General features: G+C 46.9%; 1 protein-coding gene across 8 annotated transcripts in view; it reads right to left on the bottom strand.

Moving 5' to 3' along the window:
* Positions 1-898: 898 nt before the first annotated feature.
* usp24 (ubiquitin specific peptidase 24) overlaps positions 899-20,033 on the bottom strand; it is a 39,054-nt gene continuing 19,919 nt past the window's right edge. For 3 of the 8 annotated variants that reach the window (XM_056415479.1, XM_056415481.1, XM_056415485.1), the window contains 42 exons: positions 19,713-19,823; positions 19,159-19,257; positions 18,892-19,065; positions 18,716-18,801; positions 17,909-18,038; positions 17,656-17,802; positions 17,466-17,563; positions 17,275-17,370; positions 16,254-16,476; positions 16,010-16,172; positions 15,540-15,701; positions 15,387-15,457; positions 14,805-14,965; positions 14,111-14,172; positions 13,831-14,022; positions 13,320-13,443; positions 13,047-13,191; positions 12,841-12,960; positions 12,603-12,728; positions 12,015-12,113; positions 11,857-11,939; positions 11,171-11,312; positions 10,974-11,093; positions 10,177-10,391; positions 8,172-8,296; positions 7,667-7,808; positions 6,860-7,010; positions 6,686-6,781; positions 5,959-6,062; positions 5,737-5,850; positions 4,872-5,079; positions 4,519-4,608; positions 4,210-4,312; positions 3,787-3,905; positions 3,581-3,694; positions 3,430-3,495; positions 3,287-3,353; positions 3,069-3,147; positions 2,898-2,973; positions 2,367-2,453; positions 2,175-2,285; positions 899-1,813 (listed from right to left, as the gene is read on the bottom strand). In XM_056415479.1, the coding sequence (XP_056271454.1) occupies positions 1,751-1,813; positions 2,175-2,285; positions 2,367-2,453; positions 2,898-2,973; positions 3,069-3,147; positions 3,287-3,353; positions 3,430-3,495; positions 3,581-3,694; positions 3,787-3,905; positions 4,210-4,312; positions 4,519-4,608; positions 4,872-5,079; positions 5,737-5,850; positions 5,959-6,062; positions 6,686-6,781; positions 6,860-7,010; positions 7,667-7,808; positions 8,172-8,296; positions 10,177-10,391; positions 10,974-11,093; positions 11,171-11,312; positions 11,857-11,939; positions 12,015-12,113; positions 12,603-12,728; positions 12,841-12,960; positions 13,047-13,191; positions 13,320-13,443; positions 13,831-14,022; positions 14,111-14,172; positions 14,805-14,965; positions 15,387-15,457; positions 15,540-15,701; positions 16,010-16,172; positions 16,254-16,476; positions 17,275-17,370; positions 17,466-17,563; positions 17,656-17,802; positions 17,909-18,038; positions 18,716-18,801; positions 18,892-19,065; positions 19,159-19,257; positions 19,713-19,823 (5,064 nt within the window). In that variant the 3' untranslated portion in view covers positions 899-1,750. Of the gene's footprint in view, positions 1,814-2,174; positions 2,286-2,366; positions 2,456-2,897; positions 2,974-3,068; positions 3,148-3,286; positions 3,354-3,429; positions 3,496-3,580; positions 3,695-3,786; positions 3,906-4,209; positions 4,313-4,518; positions 4,609-4,871; positions 5,080-5,736; positions 5,851-5,958; positions 6,063-6,685; positions 6,782-6,859; positions 7,011-7,666; positions 7,809-8,171; positions 8,297-10,176; positions 10,392-10,973; positions 11,094-11,170; positions 11,313-11,856; positions 11,940-12,014; positions 12,114-12,602; positions 12,729-12,840; positions 12,961-13,046; positions 13,192-13,319; positions 13,444-13,830; positions 14,023-14,110; positions 14,173-14,804; positions 14,966-15,386; positions 15,458-15,539; positions 15,702-16,009; positions 16,173-16,253; positions 16,477-17,274; positions 17,371-17,465; positions 17,564-17,655; positions 17,803-17,908; positions 18,039-18,715; positions 18,802-18,891; positions 19,066-19,158; positions 19,258-19,712; positions 19,824-20,033 lie in introns of those variants that run through there. The other 5 variants (XM_056415483.1, XM_056415484.1, XM_056415480.1 and 2 more) reach the window with 4 other exon arrangements.

The raw sequence follows: 20,033 nt of genomic DNA, 5'->3' as shown, positions 1-20,033 counted from the left end.
GAGGAGGGGTCTCTGTCACACTGAAAAGACAAACTCCTTCACCACGTCTTACCGACACACATGCAGTGACTTTCACATCTAGGGAGGGAGGGGGCGGGGCTAAAGCGACCTCCTCCGTGGATTTGGTCACGTGACGACGCCCCAACGTCAGAGGAATGAAGCAGCGCTGCAGAGGGACAGAAACCGGAGTCCAGGGCGTCACGTCTTCATCTCTCCAGGCGGAGGAGCTGAAACTGAAGCTACGCCGCCTCCCTGAAGAGAAGCAGCATGTTGTTGTTGTTGTTGTCGCCTTAACCAACCCCCCCCCCCCCCACACACAGCATCAACAACCAACAGTTACATTCCTTTGTCACGACACACAGAGGACACGTCCCGCTTTAGTTAGTCTAAATGTGTGTGTGGAGAGAGGAGGAGGGGGGGGGGGGGTCGGGAGGTTAAGGCACTTCAAGTCTCCCGACAACTGAGGAACGATGGAGCTACGTTTTGGGTTCAGCTCCTCTGTGTATATCGATGTGTGTATATATGTGTGTATATCTGTGTGTCTTTGTGTTTCTGTGTGTGTTTCTTTGTGTGAAAAAAAGTAGACGAAAGCAAATGAAGGCGAAGCAAAAATAAATCTTCATTGACAGAAAAAAGAAAAACCCGATAAAGCAGAAGTACAGTGAGGCGAGAACGACCCGTGACACGCGTGTGCATGTTGTCGTTGTTGTTTGTTTGTTGTTCTTTGTGTGTAACCTTGGCACCTAAAAGTAAAACAGGCTCCTGAGCTCTTCAGACAGCCACCGATCTGTCCCGATGAGCTTTGCATAAGACTCGAGCCCCCCCCCCCTTGAGTCGAGTCCCCCCCCCCTCAACCCCCCCAGGCTTGTGTCCCCCTCACCCCCCCCCTCAAGAAAAAAAAAATTCTCCTCAAATATTCAGTTGAGTCAAAGGAAAGGAGGCGAAGAAAAAATAAAAAAGACGATAAAAAAAACCCAAATCATATAAAAAGAAAAGAAGACGAGGCGTCCCGACGGCGAGGAGCCGAGCGCACGCCGTCGGGGGGGCGTGTCCCCGTGCGTCTGAGTGGCACTGAAATCATTGCGAGTTGTTAAAAGCAAAAGAGGTCGCGAGGAGGCGAGGAGGCGAGGAGGCTCTAGAGGAACCGACCAGTGCTGCTGTAATAGAACTGGGACCCGGACTATAAAGTGCATACTTAACCCCTCCCCCTCCCGAGTGCTCCTGCCTGTGTGTGTGTGAGATCCTGTACAAGTGCACACACGCGTGTGTGTGTGTGTGTGTGTGTGTGTCTGCGAGTTCCTCTAGATGAAACCCCTCGCCCCCAAAAATAAGAAAAATAAAGTTGGCATGTCTGGCGTTAAAACATTATGTTACACTGGAGGCCGAAGTCTTTACGATGTCCGTGTGGCGAATATGAGCAGAAAATTGTTAAAACACAACCCGAACCCATCCCCCGCCCGGCGCCGCGGGGAACCAATAAAAACTGAAGTCGTCCGTGATTGAGGAAGTTTCTTTTTCTTTTTTTTCCTTTAGTAGTTTTTTTTCTTTGTTCTTCTCGTGAACTTCCCGCCGCGGCGTCGGCGCGTCTCTGTCAGGAAGTGTTTTTTACGATTTTATCCGTAGCTCCTCCGACCGAGAGATTTAGTTTCTTGTCTCCGATTGGCACGTTGTTGTCGTGGAGTCCTTAAAATGTCCCAATCGGCCAATCAGGAGCGCGGGCCTTTCTGGTTGGCTGCCCCCCCCACAGGAGCTAGGGGTCGACGTCTTCCAGGTCGCTCTTTGAGTCGCCGAGCATCATGGGAGATTCTGACCCCTGGGAGACACAGGGGAGATAACCGGATCAAGAAGTCGACTAAATGCTTAAATAAATGAACCGTGATGAAGAAGGATGCTCCAGTCAAGCTCAATTATAACCGTATAAATATAACACATTCCTCAAATTACTTGATAATGATTATTTATAACCAGGACAAGTGATGTTTTTTGGGGATGACGACTTCCACACGACACACTGATTATCTGGGAGGCTTGAGCCTGTCAGTCACAGCCGTGGGAGGCAACACAACGGGCTGGAAGATGTCCCACGTGGGCTTCCCCATTCGTCTGGTGTCTCCGAGCTGATGTAATGCGATGAGTCTTAAGTTAAAAACGGCCGCCGCGCCGAGGCGTCTCACCTGGCGGAGGCTGCGGTCGGCGTTGTCGTTGGCCGGGCTGCCGTCGGAGCCGTTGCTGCTGCCGGACTGCTCCTTCTCGTTCAGCAGCGCCGTGGCGTAGGCCAACGTGTCCTGAGGGCGTCGACACAAGACAAGGGAACGGGAGTGAGCCGAGGACCAATCGTGTGTGCGTGTGTGTGTGTGTGTGTGTACCTGTGCCGAGATGGTACGCTGGAAGGTTTTGTTGGTGGATGTCTCATTGGAGACGTTGCTCTGTGGAGTCCAGTAATGTTCAGTCATCTGAGGGCGGAGAGAATATGATGCAACTTTTAGTTAGCTTTTGCTATTTTAACAGTTTCCAAAGTTATGTATACACTGTTAAAATAGTTATAAAGTTATGTATCCACTGTTTAAATAGTTATAAAGTCATGTATACACTGTTAAAATAGTTATAAAGTTATGTATCCACTGTTAAAATAGTTATAAAGTCATGTATACACTGTTAAAATAGTTAGTCATGTATACACTGTTAAAATAGTTATAAAGTCATGTAAACAGTGTTAAAATAGTTATAAAGTCATGTATACACTGTTAAAATAGTTATAAAGTCATGTATACACTGTTAAAATAGTTATAAAGTCATGTATACATTGTTAAAATAGAGATCTCTCACTCCTCGTTTCTCATTACTCGAAAATTAAATAAATAACTAAACTGATAACTTTCAGTAATTTCGCTGCTTGCCTTTTTTTGCAGCCACTGCACGGCCCAACTCCAGTGACCAGACAAGTCCTTGAAGTACTCTTTGGCTGGAGCACACCTGGAGGGAGGAAGAACAGGAGGCTCACTTCATCCACCCAAAGAAACAGTGAAAGCATGAAAGACTCTTGACCTTTGACCCTCAGGTGAACTCACTTCTGGGCCAACGTGACCAGGAACTTCACACACTGGTAGCAGCGCCTGCTGTCAACGTTGTTGCTCTGGTGCATCAAAGCTGAGAAGAAAAGAAAGTTAGAACACATTCAATGAACCGAGAGTCTCTGAGTCATGTGTTGAAGCTGCATTCTCTCTCCTGACCACCAGGGGGCGACACGTACAGATGGAAACTCGTCACACAAAGGTCAGAGTCTTACCTAAAAGGCCTTTCTCCGACTCGAAGGCGTACTTGAGCCTCTGCGTCTGCAGCGGGTCCTCCATGACCTGAAAGACGTAACCAGAGGTCAGAGGTCAGCGGGCCGACGGCGTCGCCGGGCGGATCTCAACAAAGTGAACTCACCAGCAGCTCCTGAAGCATCTGAAACACGTTCTTCAGCTCGTGAGGCGGCGCCGTCTCCAGCTGCGTCTACGAGACACCGAGAGAGTCATTGAGTTAAAACTCGTTATCTGAGGGAGTTTGTTTGTTGTTATTGTTGTTTTTATTTGTTTACCTTGAGCAGCTGCAGCACGCCGAGGCTGAAGGGCTCGTTGCAGTAGGAGGAGTAGGTCACCATCTCGATGAGGAGCGACAGCGGCCCCGACAGCTCGCGCATGGCGAACATCACCTGCAGACAAGAGGGACGTCAACAAAGGTTCTCCTTCATCCCAGAGTCACGGGAACAACGGGATCGAGTCCGACGACGTTGTTGTTGTTGACCTCTAGAAGGTACGGCTGTCCCTCCGGAGTGAAGAGCGAGGCCAGGATGTCGGCGTGGAGGGGGAGGAGCTGAGTAGAGGCCGGAACGCAGCTCACACGCAGTTTAAACACTCCAGGAGCTACGAGGGAGGAGAAGGAACACGTGAAGAAGGAGAAGGGAGGAAGAAGAAAAAGAAGGGAGGAAGAATAAGAAGGAGAAGAATAAAGAAGAAGGAAGGAAGAAAGAAGAAGGAAAATGAGGAAGAAGAAAGAAGGAAGGAGACTAAGGAAGAAGGAGAAGAACAAGGAGGAGAAGAAAGAGAAGAAGGAGAAGAAGGAAGGAAGCAGAAGAAAGAGAATAACAAGGAGAAGATGAACACAGAGGAGATAAAGGAGAAGAACAAGGAGATGCAGGAGGAGAAGGAGGAGACTCGGGCGTCTCACCCTGCGTCCGCTGGGCGTTGAGGTCGCAGTGCAGCGTGATGAGGGCCAGCGTGTTGTGCAGGTGAAGGAACTCACGGGCCTGAGCCGGACTCCAGCGCCGGTTCTGAGGAGGAACGGGAGATAATTAGCACCCTTAATTATATTAACACACACACACACACACTATGTTTTCTATATTCTGAAGAGTCTAAAGTACGTCTGCTGCAGTAAAACTCTGCAGAAGAAACTCCTTAGAACACACTCTTCAACGTTGTTACTGTCCCTTTAAATGTTAAGAGAAGGGGCGGAGTCACAGTGAAGAGGCTCTACCTGGTTGTTTTGCCTGTTGGGTCCCAGCAGGAAGATGAGCATCCGCCGATAAGCCGAGTGTTTCAACAGCAGCTGACAGGGACCGCATCCCTGGGGAAGGACAACACGCCAACAACACGTGAATAACACGCCAATAACACATCAATAACACGTAAAAAAACACGTAATAAACACACCCCAAAACATGTCAAAAACACATCAACAACACGTCAATAACACGGCAACAAACACGTCAAAAAAAGGGTCAAAAACAGGTAAAACATGTAAAAAAACATGCCAAACACACTCCCCGATTCAAAGCGCTGGAACCTCTAAAATAAAAGGCGTAAACGTTGAGCTCTCGGTGTCTTTACCTGCTGAGCGAAGTTGCTGAAGAGGCCGAAGTACTGCGTGCAGTTCTTGACGTTCTCGGGCACGTCTTTGTCGAGCAGCGACAGCAGCGTGTCCGTCAGCCCGTCCACGCCCGGGTCCCCGAAGTGCAGCGCGCTCTCCAGGGTCCTCTCCAGGATGGAGGCCACCACCACCCGCACCTCCCTCACGCTGCACTCCAGCAGGCAGATCCTAAGAGGAGGAGGAGGAAGAGGAGGAGGAGCAACGTCAACAACACAGAAACCAACACGAGGATTTAAAGAAAGAACTGCAGACAAACTTCTTGTGGAAACTGCATTTTTCCTTTTATATATACATGTAATATATAAAAATTTGTATATAAATAAATATATTTATATAAATATGTATTTATATAAATATATATACACATTTATATATACATATATATAAATAAAAATATATATTTATTTAGATATATGTGTGTGCTAGTACTCCTGATCTTTTTCATCTCCACTGTTTAGATATTTATATAATATATAATAGAATTTATTCATAATTTTGAATTAAACCCAACGCCTCTGATGAAGTTTGACGATTTTAATACGCTTTATATATTTAACAATAGAGAATTTAGCAAAAAGGGAGAAAATATTCCATCGGAAACAATCGACAAGGTGAAATATTATAAAATAAGATGATTAAATGATTAAAATGATAAAATATGTCAGAAATGATTGATAATGTGCACAAATTTGCTGTTTTATTGAGTCTCAACCTCATATTTTAATTATTTCCATTCTATATATTCTTTAAATCCCATTTGCACAATCACACTGCCCATGATGCAACAGGTCAGCGGGTGAAGGTTCTGACCACCGGGCGACTCACCTGGTCATCTCGCGCCCCTCTGGTCCGCTCAGGTACTGCACCAACCACTGGCACGCCTCGCAGCTCTTGGACAGCAGCACCTCCACCGTGGCCATCCATTCCTCCGTGTCCACCCTGTTGGACACAGCGGCGCCGTTATGTGCGTCATGAAGGCAGCGGTAACGAGGCGTGACCCTGGCGCTCATCAGGATTCACCGCTGACCGGTGGATGCGTGAACGTACCTGAGTTTCTTTTTGGTGTGCAGGTAGGTGTGAAGGAGGAAGTGCACCGCCAGCTGAAGACTCTCTTTGGCCATAGGCTGGTAGTCCGGATGCTTCAGCTTCGTCTGTGACGCAAAGAAACGAAGCGTTGAGCGAAAAGCAGACGACGGGAACGATGAAACAAGTCAATAAATATTAAGAGGATTCAAATTATTATATGGAGTCTGAACATCTGAACGGATTAAAAGTAAAAAGTTGGCTGGAAACAATTATTATTATATAAAAAAATGACAAGATGCTATGATGCATCTACTCCTACTACTTTAAAAGGGAATTTATTAATTGAATACGATGATTATTAGAAATATTCATGTCTAATGAGAAATATCTGTGAAAATCAGGCTTAAAAGTGACAGATTTCCATTAAAAATATTATCTGTAGTCTGTAATCTATTCCATGAATATATTTATACATAAATAAATATAAATATTTATACATAAATATAAATAAATATAGATATAAATATATATATAAAAATCTATAATTAAATATATATTTATTTAGATAATACTGCATTAAGTTGCTGCGGATGTAAACACAACATCTCTTTAAATTTGTTATTACTATTACTATTATTATAATATAGTCACAGGAAATATAATGCAACGGTCATTTTTCAGTTTGAAATGATCCAAACCAGCAAAATGAACCTCTAACTGTCATGAAGTCAAACAGCGGAGCACGTACTGCGTTGACGGAGGCCAGGGAGAGGGTGAAGTTGAAGTAGTCGCTGTTGTAGACGTCTCGGTTCCTCATGAACTTCAGGTTCTCGTCCCTCACCATCTGAAGGAGGTCAAACAGAGGTCAGAAGGAGCCGAACATCCCCCCCATCCCCCCTCCAGGTTTCCTTTCTTTCGTTACCTGGTAGATGCTGGCGGGCATCTTCTCCACGAACAGGCCCTTCTTCTCGCCCTTGCGCACCAGGCGGGTGAGGAGGGTGAGCCGGTCGTTGTTGGCCCTCGGGGGACGAGGAGACGACTGGGGGGAAACGTCAGGAGACGACGGGGCGGAGCTGGAAAACAAGAGACACACCTGAGTGGGATGGAAGGTTTCCTCTGGTGTCCATGGAACAGGTAAGATCGACGGTAAAAAGAGAAGTTATTCAGGAGCTTTTATCTCCATGTGGAGCAAATACACTGGAAGAAGGAAGGAAAGAAGGAAGAAGGAGGAAAATAGAAAGGAGGGAAGAAGGAAGAAAGAAGAATAAGGAAGGAAGGAGAAAGAAGGAAGAAGAATAAGGAAGAAGAAAGAAGAATAAGGAAGAAGAAGTAAGAAGAAGAAAGAAAGGAGGAAGAAGGACAATAAGAGATGGAAGAAGGAGGAGGAAGAAGAAAAGAAGGAGGAAGGAGAAAGAAGGATAAAGAAGAAAGAAGGACAATAAGAGATGGAAGAAGGAGGAGGAGGAGGAAGAAGAAAGGAGACTAAAGAAGGAGGAGGAAGAAGAAGAAGAAGAAGAGAGAAGGAGAAAACGAAAGAAAGGTTTTTCTAGAATTTATTTAGAGCATAACATTTTTTTTAACCTCAAGTGACCTTCCAAAATTATTTTGGTGCAAAAACTGAGGACATTTGTAGAATTTCCCACGATACTTAAAAACGTGTAAAGATGGCGGCTGTTCCCCGTTGATAACGGAGTGTTCAAGGTCAGCGATGAAGACGAGCTGCACTCACAGCGTCAGGTCCTCGGCCTCCTGCCGCATGATGCTGACTCGGCTCTTCTTGGGCAGGACGGGCGAGTTCTGGTCGCTGATCTTCTGGTAGAACAACATGTAGGCGTTCCAGTAGCGCCGCCGCACGTCGGGGTACGGGTTGGCTGCACGCACACACACACACACACACACACACATATATATAAGTTCAACTTCCCATCAGGTGCAACATTCATTTCAGATATGATGAAAACAGCATGAAAATCAACAGAACGCCCCGTCTTGTAATACCACGTTCGCCACTAGGGGGCGATAGAGAGTCTCTGTATCTGTGGCTGAAGATGTGTTTTATGGTTGGATGCACCTAAAAGATGATTTACAAAAGGAGATTCATGGAGGTGTACACACGTGTGAGCTTCCCAAAGAGCCTTGTGGGTGTTCGTGGTGTTTCAGGTGTGGTTTCCGGCGTCGGGGTAAAGTAAACGTCTTCACGTCTGCGTGAGATCTCCGCGTCGTGGTGGACTTACACTGGTCGTACACTTTGGGCCGGTACTCTCCGCCGAAGCACTCGTACTCCAGAGTCTCGTCGTTCATGTCGAACTCCTCCACCACGTTGTCGTTGAACTTGTACCAGTGGCCCCGAGCGCTGCCGCTGGAGGGGGAATATGGGGGGGAAAGATGGAGGAGAAAGGAGGGGAAAGATGGAAGAGAAAGGTCAGATTAGATTAAGACTCGTCAAATTAAACAATAAGTCTCCTCGATGATGTCACGGTGTCATTTGTCCGGTAAATTTGGGGCCTGACGGACCCGTTCTGCTCGTTTTATCAACAATTTCATTCATTTACAGAATTAAAACCCTTTAAATGACATTTAATTGACAATTGTTTACGACATACTGTTGTTTTTATCTATTAAATAATATTTTCCCCACATTCTGGGATATTTAAATGATTAAGGACAAAATGTTGTTAATTTTCTGTGCAATGCGAGAATAAAAAATTAATAAATACTGGCCTTAGACGATAAATTTTTTATTAGGGCTGGGCAACGATTAATCGCATGATTTCCCTGATTAATCGCATTTGTATACGCAAAATCCAATAATTAATTCAAAAGTAGTGTATAGCGCACTTCTATTTTAAATGTTGCTGAGATTAAACATCTCTCTTGTTCTGCCTGTCTTGTGATATACATGCCTAAAAGGTGCCTAATATTTCTAGACTGAAATAATATCGGCATTATAATTATTATAACAATGAGGATTTTTTAGTTGCCTATTTTGTGGAGCCCCCTCAGGACTTGGTGCCCTCCGCACAGCGCGTAGTGCGCTATGGGAGCGGCGGCGCTGGGAGGAGTTTACAGCACAAACAACAATGAACTAGTGGAGGCGGCGAGGTGCTCCGTGTTGCCAGGTTGGAGATGGTGAAGTATCGTACCAAAGGCTCAACATGGTTGTATTTGGAGGATAATTATCGTATCTGGCAACCCTGAGATCGGTCGACCAATGACTGCTCTCTATTCTGTCAGCTCACGCAAGAAGGTGGAACGTAAGGGAGATACCATTTCCAAAACTTGTAAGGGGTAAATACTAGTTTATGAAAACCCAGAGAAACACAAATATCCGACGAAGCAAAATCCCGACGTTTTTGGAATCCCTGCCGGACGCATTTTTTAGGTCTCAAAAGCAGGACATGTCCGGGGAAAGAGGACGTCTGGTCCCCCTCACTAACCGGCCTGCAGTAGCTCTCCACTTCGCTGTGGCGTTGGTTCTCTTCTCTTGGTTGATCTCCTCCCTGCAGCTCGTCTGCCGAAGCCTCGCTCCACTGTGTGTTTGTTGTATGATTTGCTGGCATCAACGGTGTGTTTAGCATTTAAATGATATTTAAGACTGGAAGTACTCCGGTGATAAGACAATTCATCTTGGCAGTGGTTACATATGACTTTGTTTCTGTCGACTCCGCCGTCTTTAAGAACTTTAAATTGAAAATGGCCATTTAAAACCTCCGTACTCTTCTCCATGTTTGTTAAACCGCGAATGACTTTCTTTTCCGGTTCCGCAGCAATCAGTAGCAGACTTTTACAAAATAAAAGCCTGTGAGCAACACACTTTTACAATAAGAAAATAAATAATAAAACCTGCGTTAACGCGTGATAAAATAATTGTCGGCGTTAATTAATTGATGCGTTAACGTAAGATTAACGCGTTAACGTGCCCAGCCCTAATTTGTATACACATTTATAAATATTCAGAATTATAACCCTTTAAATGCCAATTCGTTGCACATAATGCAAACATGGTTTTTTTATTTTTATAAAATAAAATAAATGCTAAGAGATTTTTGTATTCTTCCATAATCTAGGATATGCAATAATTAGCAACAACATTAATATTTATGCATCACATCAAACTCACAACACAGCAGAAATAACTCAAAATGACCCGTGATGCAAACATGAGAAAATGGCTCAACCTATATTGCGGTTTCTACGTGGACATTTCTTTTAGTCCCTAAACGCCTCTCAGCTTCTCACCGGCGGTCCTTGATGAAGGAGTAGTAGTGGCCGGCGTGCGCCTGCCCGCTGTGCACCACCACGCCCACCAGCTCGTAGTTCTCAGAGATCGTGACCTTCTTCCTGGGCGAGCCCCCCGAGGTGCCGTCGCCGCGGCCCTCGCCGCCCTCCACGCTGCAGTCCTGACGCGCCATCCCGGACACGGTGTAGGGCTCCATGTTCAGCACCCAGGGGAACTGTGCACAACAACAACAACAACAGGGTCCACTGTTAATAGTATGCATTACTTAATTTTAATGTTTTTTATTACTTACTTTGAATAGAATGCATTACTTACTTTTAATGGTTTTTATTACTTACTTTTAATAAATATGTATTACTTACTTTTAATGTTTTTTATTGTATACTATTAATGTTTTTTATTACATACTTGTAATGGTATTTATTACTTACTTTTAATGGTTTAAAGTATTACATACTTTTAACGGTTTTTATTACATACTTTTTAGGTATTTACTACTTAATTGTAATACTATGTATTACTTACTTTAATCTGCTGTACTGGATCTTCTCATTGTGTGTATTGTGTGTTCCTTCTGACCACATATACTATTGTAGTGTCTCATCCTCTACTGTTTATTATTGTTTAATGTTTATTATTGTTTAATGTGTATTATGGTCTGTCATGGACTACAGATGCTAATTAGCTGTGTAGCTACAATCTGGTACAGAGCATCAAATGTTGACATTTATGTTGAACTGTACATGATCCCTTTTAAATAGAGATAATAATAATAATAAATGTGTTTTAGACGTACCCGGATCTGCTCGTCGTATTTGATGGAGCGGCCGCTCTCCCAGTCGAAGCCGAAGCGCATGAGGTGGATGCAGAGCACGCTGGGCAGCGACTTGATGCACGTCCTCTTCACCGTGGTTCTCTGTGGGCGGAGCGACACGTGAGGACGGGGTGGCGGGCGGCGCGTGAGGAAAGGCGTCGCCGCGGCGACCGGCTCACCTTCTCCTTGCACTTCTCGCAGTAGTAGGCGTTGCTGCCCTCCAGCACCTCGCCCCTCACAAACTGGTCCAATGAGATCTCCAGGCTCTGGCACGACGTCACGCCCAGGTTCAACGCCATGAAGGTCTCCTCACGCTCGTACCTGGAGGCACAATGATGAAGATGAAGAGAAAGAAGAGGAGGAAGGAAGGAGAAGAAGGAGGAAAGAAGAAGAGGGAGGAGAATAAGAAGGGAAAGAAGAGGTTGGAAAATATGAGGGAGGAAGGAAGGAACTAGAGGGAGGAAGGAAAAGAAGAAGAGGGAGGAAGGAAGAAGGAAAGAAGGAGAATATGGAAAAGAAGATGGAGGAAGGGAGGAAGGAAAGAAGGAGAAGAAGAGGGAGGAAGAAGGAAGGAAAAGAAGAACAAGAGGGAGAGAAAGGAGAAAAATAAGAGGGAATGAGAAGGAGGAGGAGGAAGGAAGAAGAAGAAAAAGAAGAAGAAGAAGAAAGAAGGTCCCATGTGGTCCCTTGTGGTCCCATGTGGTCTCATGTGGTCCCTTGAGGTCCCACGTGGTCCCTTGTGGTCCCTTGTGGTCCCGTGTGGTCCCTTGTGGTCCCTTGTGGTCCCATGTGGTCCCTTGTGGTCCCATGTGGTCCCTTGTGGTCCCTTGTGGTCCCTTGTGGTCCCTTGTGGTCTCTCCCTCACCGGTGAGGACAGTCTTTGCAGATCTTCTGGTCGGAGAAGATTCCCTGGAACGTGTTTTTGAAGATTTGCTCTCGGCCCATTTTCTATAAACAAATGAAACATGTGGAGCATCAGGATCCTGAGAGGAACTCTTGTGTTGACTGAAGTCGAGGTCGCACCTTGAGGTGCTCGTCCAGCTGGTCCACCAGGCTGGTGAAGAACTCGTAGGCGTCCTGCTGCTCCCGCACGTACAGCTCCTTGTTCCACATCTTGAAGATCTGCAGACGCATGAACGACACCTCCTTTTTCCTACAGCAATAAATTCTCCTAAAGGCCACACGAGTCAAAGTACTGTGTTCCGCCCTGTTTCTCAGAAATTAAAAGCAGCTCGATTACCAATTATATATTTAGAAATAACTTTTAAAGAAATAATGTATTGTGCAGGTTTACCATGAAGAAAAGTTCCTCTTAAAAAATATAAAAAACTTGATATTATAGATAATAATGCATTTTATTCGTAAAAATAGCTAGTAGATAATATAAAACAAACTATAATAGAAAATAAAACATGTTTACTCGTCTTTTTGTATTGAAATGTCTCACATGATGAAGATTAAGCATCTGTTGAGGACCATGTCGTCTTAATGTGCAGCTAAACACACTGAATTATACTTATTTCCCCCGTTATTGAATAACGACACCATCTGCGTTCGGATTGGTTCCCTGAAATCTTGACCGGCCGAAAGGTTGCGCAACCTTTGCGTTACCTTCCAGAAGTTCTCGGGGATGTAGTACTGCAGCTTGCTCTCCATCAGGTGGCCGAACAGAGACTGGACCTGGTAGAAGACGCTCTCCTCCGGCTGGTCCGTGTCGTCCTCGATGGACAGGAAGGCCTTCACACACACACACACACACACACACACAACCACACACACACACTCGTGTTACACCGGGCGACAGCGCCGTGAGCGCTAGAAGGCGAGGTGAAAGACGAGGGGCGCGTACCTCTGGCAGGCCGGGCTGCATGTAGAGCTGCTGAAACACAGCGTTCATGTAGCACGTGGCGCCGCCGTTCTTCAGCCCCACGAACCCAGAACTGGACCGGCTCTCCACGGGGGGAAGGTACTGAGACACACACACACACACTTTTAACACTTTCATCAAACCCACAGCAATAAAAAAAAAAAAGGTCTTTCGAGTCGGCGCCTCACGTCGAACTCCTTGCAGAGCGACGGGTCCGACTGGTGGTGCATGGACATGAGCTCCCTGGTGATGAGCCGCAGGTTGGGCAGAGAGCTGTCGGCCAGCATCACCAGCACCTCGTAGGCCGCCAGCCGGCTGCTGGCCGTGCTGCACCTGAACGCACCACGCGGGGGGGGGGGGGGGGATGATGGTAACGGAGAAGGTGAATAAATAACAAACACAGTAAACGGTCCGATCAGGAGGAGAGGCGATGAAGTGAAGGCGGTGGGAGGGGAACTAACGTGTCGTACTTGGGGTGGAAGTCGTGGCTCGGCGCGGGGGAGGGGGCGGGGCTTGAGCTGTTGATGATGATGCGTGAGGCTCGAAACAGGAAGTCGTCCAATAGCTGCTGGATGAGAGACGGACCTGCAGGGAGAGAGAGAGAGGGAGAGTGAGCGACACAGAGAGAGAGGGAGAGAGAGAGCGACAAAACTTCTCCACACAATGGTCCATAAATAATGGTAAGTTCTTCATTTCCTTCCTTCCTCCCTTCCCCCCTCCCTTTATCCTTCCTTTAATCCTTCCACCCTTTCTTGCTTCCTTCCTTTATCCTTCTTTTAATCCTTCCTTCATCCACCCTTTCTTCTTTCCTTCCTTCCTTCCTTTGCAAGAACTTTGCAACTGTTTTGAAAGATGCTACGTAAATAAATAAATAATAATTTGCATATTTCGTATCGAGGTGATCTGAAAGCCACAGAGTAATGAAGTGGTGTAACTGGACTCCTCCTCCTCTTCCTCCTCCTCCTCGCTCACCCAGCTGCTCCTTCTCGTTGCCGCAGAGCGACAGCAGCGTCTTGATGAGCCGCAGGTGTCCGGCCAGCAGGATGTTGTCCGCCTCGCTCGTCTCCATCTCGGAGCTCCAGCTGGGCTCGAAGTTGTCCAGCCAGGAGATCTCGTCCTCCAGCATCGCGGCCGCGCTCACGTTCAGCACCTCCATCTCCGACGCTGCAGGAGGCGCAGAGAGAGAATGAAGCGGGAGCTCCTACATCGACTCGGCATCTCTAGGTGTCGGTTAGAGAGACTTCAATCTTACTGGTGAGGTCGTCCAGGAGCTGACATCTGAGGTCAAAGTATTCGGTGCATTGGGAGAGCAACCTGAGGAGGAAACGCCTCGTCAGCACAAAGACTTCACACACATGACCAATGAACAGGGTTCACACAGCATACAGTGTGTAACCTTAACCCTCGTGTTGCCTTAGGGTCAATTTGACCCGAATCAATATTACACCCTCGTGTCGCCTTAGGATTAATTTGACCCCATTCAATGTTTAATGTCGGTGTTCTTTCGGTAGTCAACAAACAAACATAAAGTGCCTCACACTTAAATTTGGAAAACAATATTAATTCTAATAATTTTCTGGAGGTTTTAATTGCTGGCGTCAAATTGAACCCAAAGGGTAAAATATGTAAGTAAATATAAAGGTAACAGGAGGGTGAAACATTGAATCGGGTCAAAATGACCCTAAGGCGACAGGAGGGTTAAAGGACTCAAATGAATGCAAGACAATAGTTTGGATTAAAAGAATAAACATTTACGTCTTTTCAGTTAAGGTGCGTTCACTTGCAGCGTGGAAAATGTGCATTTTCATGACTTTTCAAAAACTTTTGGAGATTACATTTTTTCACAGACTTTTCCAGGTCTGGAAATATCCATTTTTTTATTCCAGGCCTTTTCCATGACCGTATACACCGTGGAGAAAGCTTCAGGCCTGTGTGTGTGTGTGTACCTCTGGTTGACTCCTCTCATGATGGAGGTGGGGCTCCAGAGCGGCAGCTGGGCGGTGAGGACGACGGAGATGAGGAACAAGTTGGGCTTCTGGAGCTCGGCGAAGGCCGACGTGTCCGTCTGGCTCAGCGTGTAGAGCTGGTCGCACGCCACGCGGCGGATCTGGAGGACGAGGGCGTGGCATCAGAAACATTACATTTAAACCCGGCTCAAGAAAACCTTTAACTTCAACAAGATGCCGGAGAAAACAATAAATTCTGTGATTCTCGGAGTGACTGTGAAGCCATGAGACACGTTAAGTGAACTTTGCAGAGAGACGACAAGAAAGGTTGCAAAAAATGTAAATAATTAAATGTTTACAGCATGTAGAGAATAAGCTCCTCCCCCTCAACATTGGAGACACTTGTAAACATGTTTATATTCCAGTGTTTTACGAAGACATCCTTCTGGCCGCGATGCCGTGGTTTCCACAGGGAGGTGCAGGACTTAAAAATTGCAGTGGATAGAAAAGAGGCTAAACAATTTAAAATAACCACAGAAATCCTGCTCGGCCTTCACAAAAACAAAATAGGTTGTTGTTTACCTCTCCGCTGGGAGATCCCAGCAGAACATCGATGATGAAATCGTTGACGGAGGGAAGGTTGTAGAAAGAGCCTGGAGAGAGGAACCAAACCCACAGGATTGAGTGCCGTCACTACACTGCACAGAGAGGTGTGTGTGTGTGTGTGTGTCTTACACAGCTGCTGGCAGCGTAGCTGCAGACAGGTGACGAGCAGCGACAGAGCCTCGCGGGCGATGATGGCGTCTTTGACGGAGACGCACTGCTGTCGCACGCATATCCCAGCATGCAGTGCGGTCGGCGGGGACTCGCCCTCGCTGCTGGAGCTGCAGTTACTTCCTGCAAAAGAAGAAAAACATTATATTTATTTTTTAGGAGATCTGATTAACAGACTAGAAGTTTATCCTCAGCTTAAAGGTAAATAGAAGGAATGTGTGTGTGTGAAACTGTAATGTGTGTGAATGTTTAATACTCTATTTATGTATTTCCCCCCCTGTAGCCTCAAAGATATATATACAAAAATAATCTTGTTTTGAGCAATTTAATAATATTATTAAGACGTTGCCGAAAATAGAAAACAGGACTTTTTAAACACTGTAAACAAATAAAATAAATAAAAAAGGCGGCCATTTTTGTCCCCGTGTCACCTGTACTGCTGACTCTGGTGCGGACCCCCTGCGGCAGCAGGGCGCTGTGCGTCTCTCTGATTGGCTGAGGGCTGCCGACCAGATCCAACCGGCCTGCAGCGGCCGCCCAGGTCAGCCGCATGAAGCACGCCACCGTGGCGGTGAAGTCGCCCACCTCCATCGTCTGGAAGAGAGAGAACACGCACGCTTAACACATATGTATTTTAAACAATCTTTTCGGCGTGGAAAAGGGGGCGTGTCTTACCTGAATGGCGACGCGGGCCGCCGGGATGATCTCCTCCACCCGGATGGAGGAGCGCTCGGACAGAGACATCTGCCGGTACGAGGACTTCTCCGGCGTGCCGCACAGGGACAGCTGGCGCCCGGCTCGCCCGGCGTTACGGAATGGACGCGACGACAGCGACTCGCCGTCTCGGATGACGTCGTCGTCCAGCGCCGAAGGCATGCTCTGACCCACCAGGAGGAACCTGAACGCACCGCACATGTCAACCTGGTGTGGGCCAGAACATCAATGTGTGTGTGTGAGACTGTAATGTGTGTGTGATTAATGTGTGTGTGTATGTGTGTTTGTGTGTGACTGTAATGTGTGTGTGTGTGTGTCTGTAATGAGTGTGTGTGTGTGACTGTAATGTGTGTGTTTGTGTGTGACTGTAATGAGTGTCTGTGTGTTTGTGTGTGACTGTAATGAGTGTGTGTGTGTGTTTGTGTGTGAGTGACGGTAATGTGTGTCTGTGTGTGACTGTAATGTGTGTGTGTGTGACTGTAATGAGTGTGTGTGTGTGACTGTAATGTGTGTGTGTGTGTGACTGTAATGTGTGTGTGTGATTAACGTGTGTGTGTTTGTGTGACTGTAATGTGTGTGTGTGATTAACGTGTGTGTTTGTGTGTGACTGTAATGTGTGTGTGTGATTAACGTGTGTGTGTTTGTGTGTGACTGTAATGTGTGTGTGATTAACGTGTGTGTGTGTTTGGCTCTAATGTGTGTTCCTGTGCGAATGTAATGTGTGTGAGTTTGTATCATGTGTGTGTCATGTGTTTGTGTGTATTTTTTTCATGTGTGTGTCATGCGTGTGATTAATGTGTGTGTGTATGTGATTAATGTGTGTGTGTGTGTGTGTGACTGTAATGTGTGTGTGTCTTTTTCATGTGTGCGTGTGTCATGTGTCTGTCTGTGTCGTGTGTTTGCGTCATGTGTGCATGTGTATGTCTGTGTCGTGTGTCATGTGTATGTCGTGTGTGTGTGTGTGTGTGTGTGTGTGTGTCACCTGGCCAGCTGCAGGCAGATGGAGTAGACTCCTTGCCGGGTCTCGTAGTCGACCTCTGAGGGGACGGAGTCTCTCTGCATGACGTTCACCACCAGACTGAAACACAGCGGAGTCAGGATGACTCGGGGTTCACACGCCTGGCGACCGATGGACGTCCGGGAATGAACAGAGTGTAGCTCTAACGAGGTTACCTGAGGCCTCCCGCTTTCAGGAAGTTCTCGCAGAAGGACTTGCTGCTGGTCTTCGCCATCTCGTCGTCCGACGTGGGCATGAGCTTTGAGCTCAACACCTGGCAGACGAGACGGAGGGAAGGAAAAGCAAAGCGTCACCGATCCACCTTTCAGGTTTCAGAAGGTTTTCCATAGTTAACGGTGCGTCTACCTCCAGGTTGTAGAGCACCCTGAAGGTGGACATGCCCGGGGCCGAGGACCTGAAGAGGGACTCCAGGATGGACGCGGCGCTCGGCTGGTGCTGCTGCTTGGAGGACGTGGACGGAGAGCGAGAGCCGGTTCCCTGGAACAGGGTCTTCTGCGGGGGAGAAAACCAAGAGGGTTGAAGGAAGCAGAAGAAAGGGGCGGGGCTTATCTAGACTCATCGGAATCAAAGCGTTTCAAGGTCCAGGCGTGGGAGTTACCATCCTGGTCTGATCCTGTACCTGGTGGCTCCAGACGCTGGACTCCTTAGGGACAAAGTTGTCGAGCGCGTCCTGAACATCTGGGTCTGTCGGGATGAGCAGCAGCAGCTTCCTCACGCGGAGCGTGATCCTGGAGGAGGGAGGTGAGGGCGGGTGAGGACAGAGGAGACGTCTTTATCGGTGCCGACTCGGTGCACGTTAAGCCCTCTCCCCCACGGACACGCGCCGATATCTGGCTTTAGCGTTCAGGGTAAAAGGTCGACGGCGATGGAAACACGACAGCCGGGTGGACGCCATGTTTCTCGTTCCTTTTCCATCGTGAGCAAGTTCATAATAAACTAAATCAACAGGCAAATGGACGATTATTCTAATTTAAAAAGTGCAGAACATTCAATTATTACGCTCTCCTCAAAGCAGCCAGACAACATTCACTTTTAACTCTCGCTAGTGGTTAAAAAATACACAAATAAAACTCTCCTGTTAGTCTTTCCACCGTTTCAACAAACAACTGTGAATTTAAAAGGTTCAACCAAACCAGTTAGAGAGAAGCTCTCATTCAAGCTTTATAGACAAAAACAGTAACTGTATCTAACTTATCACACTTTAAGCGTCTTTGAGTGCCTATAAAGGCTCTGTATACAGTGAGATGTTCTGACGTGTGTGGGATGTCCTCAACAAGTATGAAGAAGAACTAGTGAAGGAGATGATAACTGTTTCCATGGAGTAAAGCCACAGAGATAAGCCCCGCCCCCTCTAAAGCGGGAATGAAGCGAATGACGCGAAGCCACAAAATGGCGTCCCGCTCACCTGGTTTCATCGAGGTTGGCCAGCTGGTAAAGCATCTCGAACACGTTGCACACCAATGCCATCACCACGCCGGGCAGCGACTTCTCCTGCAGAGAAACACACCGACGTGCCGTGAGAACGGAAGTCAGAGCGTCTACAGCGTGAGCGTGTGTGTGTGTGTGTGTGTGTGGGGGTACCTGCTCCAAGGCGTAGGCGGAGTTGAAGACGGCGGAGCTGGAGCTGCTGGAGGCCGAGGCCGAGGACTCGGAGCTGCCGGACGGCGTGCCGGTGCCCGAGCTCTTCACCGTCAGCGTCTGCTCGTCGCTGAAGCCGAGCTGGGAGAGAAGCTTCTGGTCCCGGTTCATGGTCATCTGGGACACGGCGGAGGGGGGCGGAGCTTATGGAGGCGTAATAGACGGAGGTGGCTCGCTGTGCGTTGAACGCCGCGAGGCGGGGACACTCACCACGCTGTCGTTGGCAAAGATCTGGACGTTGTCCACCGGGCAGCTCAAGTGCTCCGAGATCTTCCACCGGATACTTCCTATCATCTCATTACTGTGGGTCTGGAGGGGGAGAGGGGGATGAGGGAGGGAGGGAGAGAATGTAACGGGGAGGGAGAGTAACAGAGAGAGAGAGAGTAACAGAGAGAGGGGTAGAGATAGACAGAAATAAAGAGAGAATGAAAGAGAAAGAAAGACAGACACAGAAATGAAGAAAGAAAGAGAATGAAAGAGATACACAAAGAGAGAGAGAAAGAAAGCCAGACAGACAAAGAAAGAGAGAATGAAAGGGAAACACAGAGAGAGAGAGAAATAAAGAGAGAAAGAGAAACAGAGAAAGAAAGATAGAAAAAAGAGAAAGAAAAAGAGAATGAAAGAGAGAGAGAGAAGGAAAGACAGAAATAAACAGAAAATGAAAGAAACAAAAAAAGAGAGACACAGAAAGAAAGAGGTAATTTCCTCCGTAGCTAAAGGACACCTTAAGGACACATCTAAGGACACTCGGAGTCTCTCCTTACCTCTAAGGTGAAGGTGTCTTTGGTGGACTCGTAGGTGATGTGGAGGGTGACGGGGTGGCCGTTGTACGAGGCCCCGTGAGGTAGAATAGTGCGAGGAACAGAGTACAAGTCCTACACAAACACACACACACAAATACACACAGAGACAAACACACACACACACATACACCAATAAGTTGCCCTTTATTGTGATGTATTTACATAAAGTCACCGTTTGATTAATCTACATATGATAAATGTCTGAGGGATTTTTTTGTGTGTGCATATTTAAAAATAAATGGGGAAACAAGACTTTCATTACAACATTTATCCCACGGTTAC

Source organism: Pseudoliparis swirei, chromosome 5, assembly GCF_029220125.1.
Source record: "Pseudoliparis swirei isolate HS2019 ecotype Mariana Trench chromosome 5, NWPU_hadal_v1, whole genome shotgun sequence".
Lineage (NCBI taxonomy): Eukaryota > Metazoa > Chordata > Actinopteri > Perciformes > Liparidae > Pseudoliparis > Pseudoliparis swirei.
Note: the sequence above shows the minus strand (reverse complement) of the source record. Positions and strands in the feature narration are given on the sequence as shown.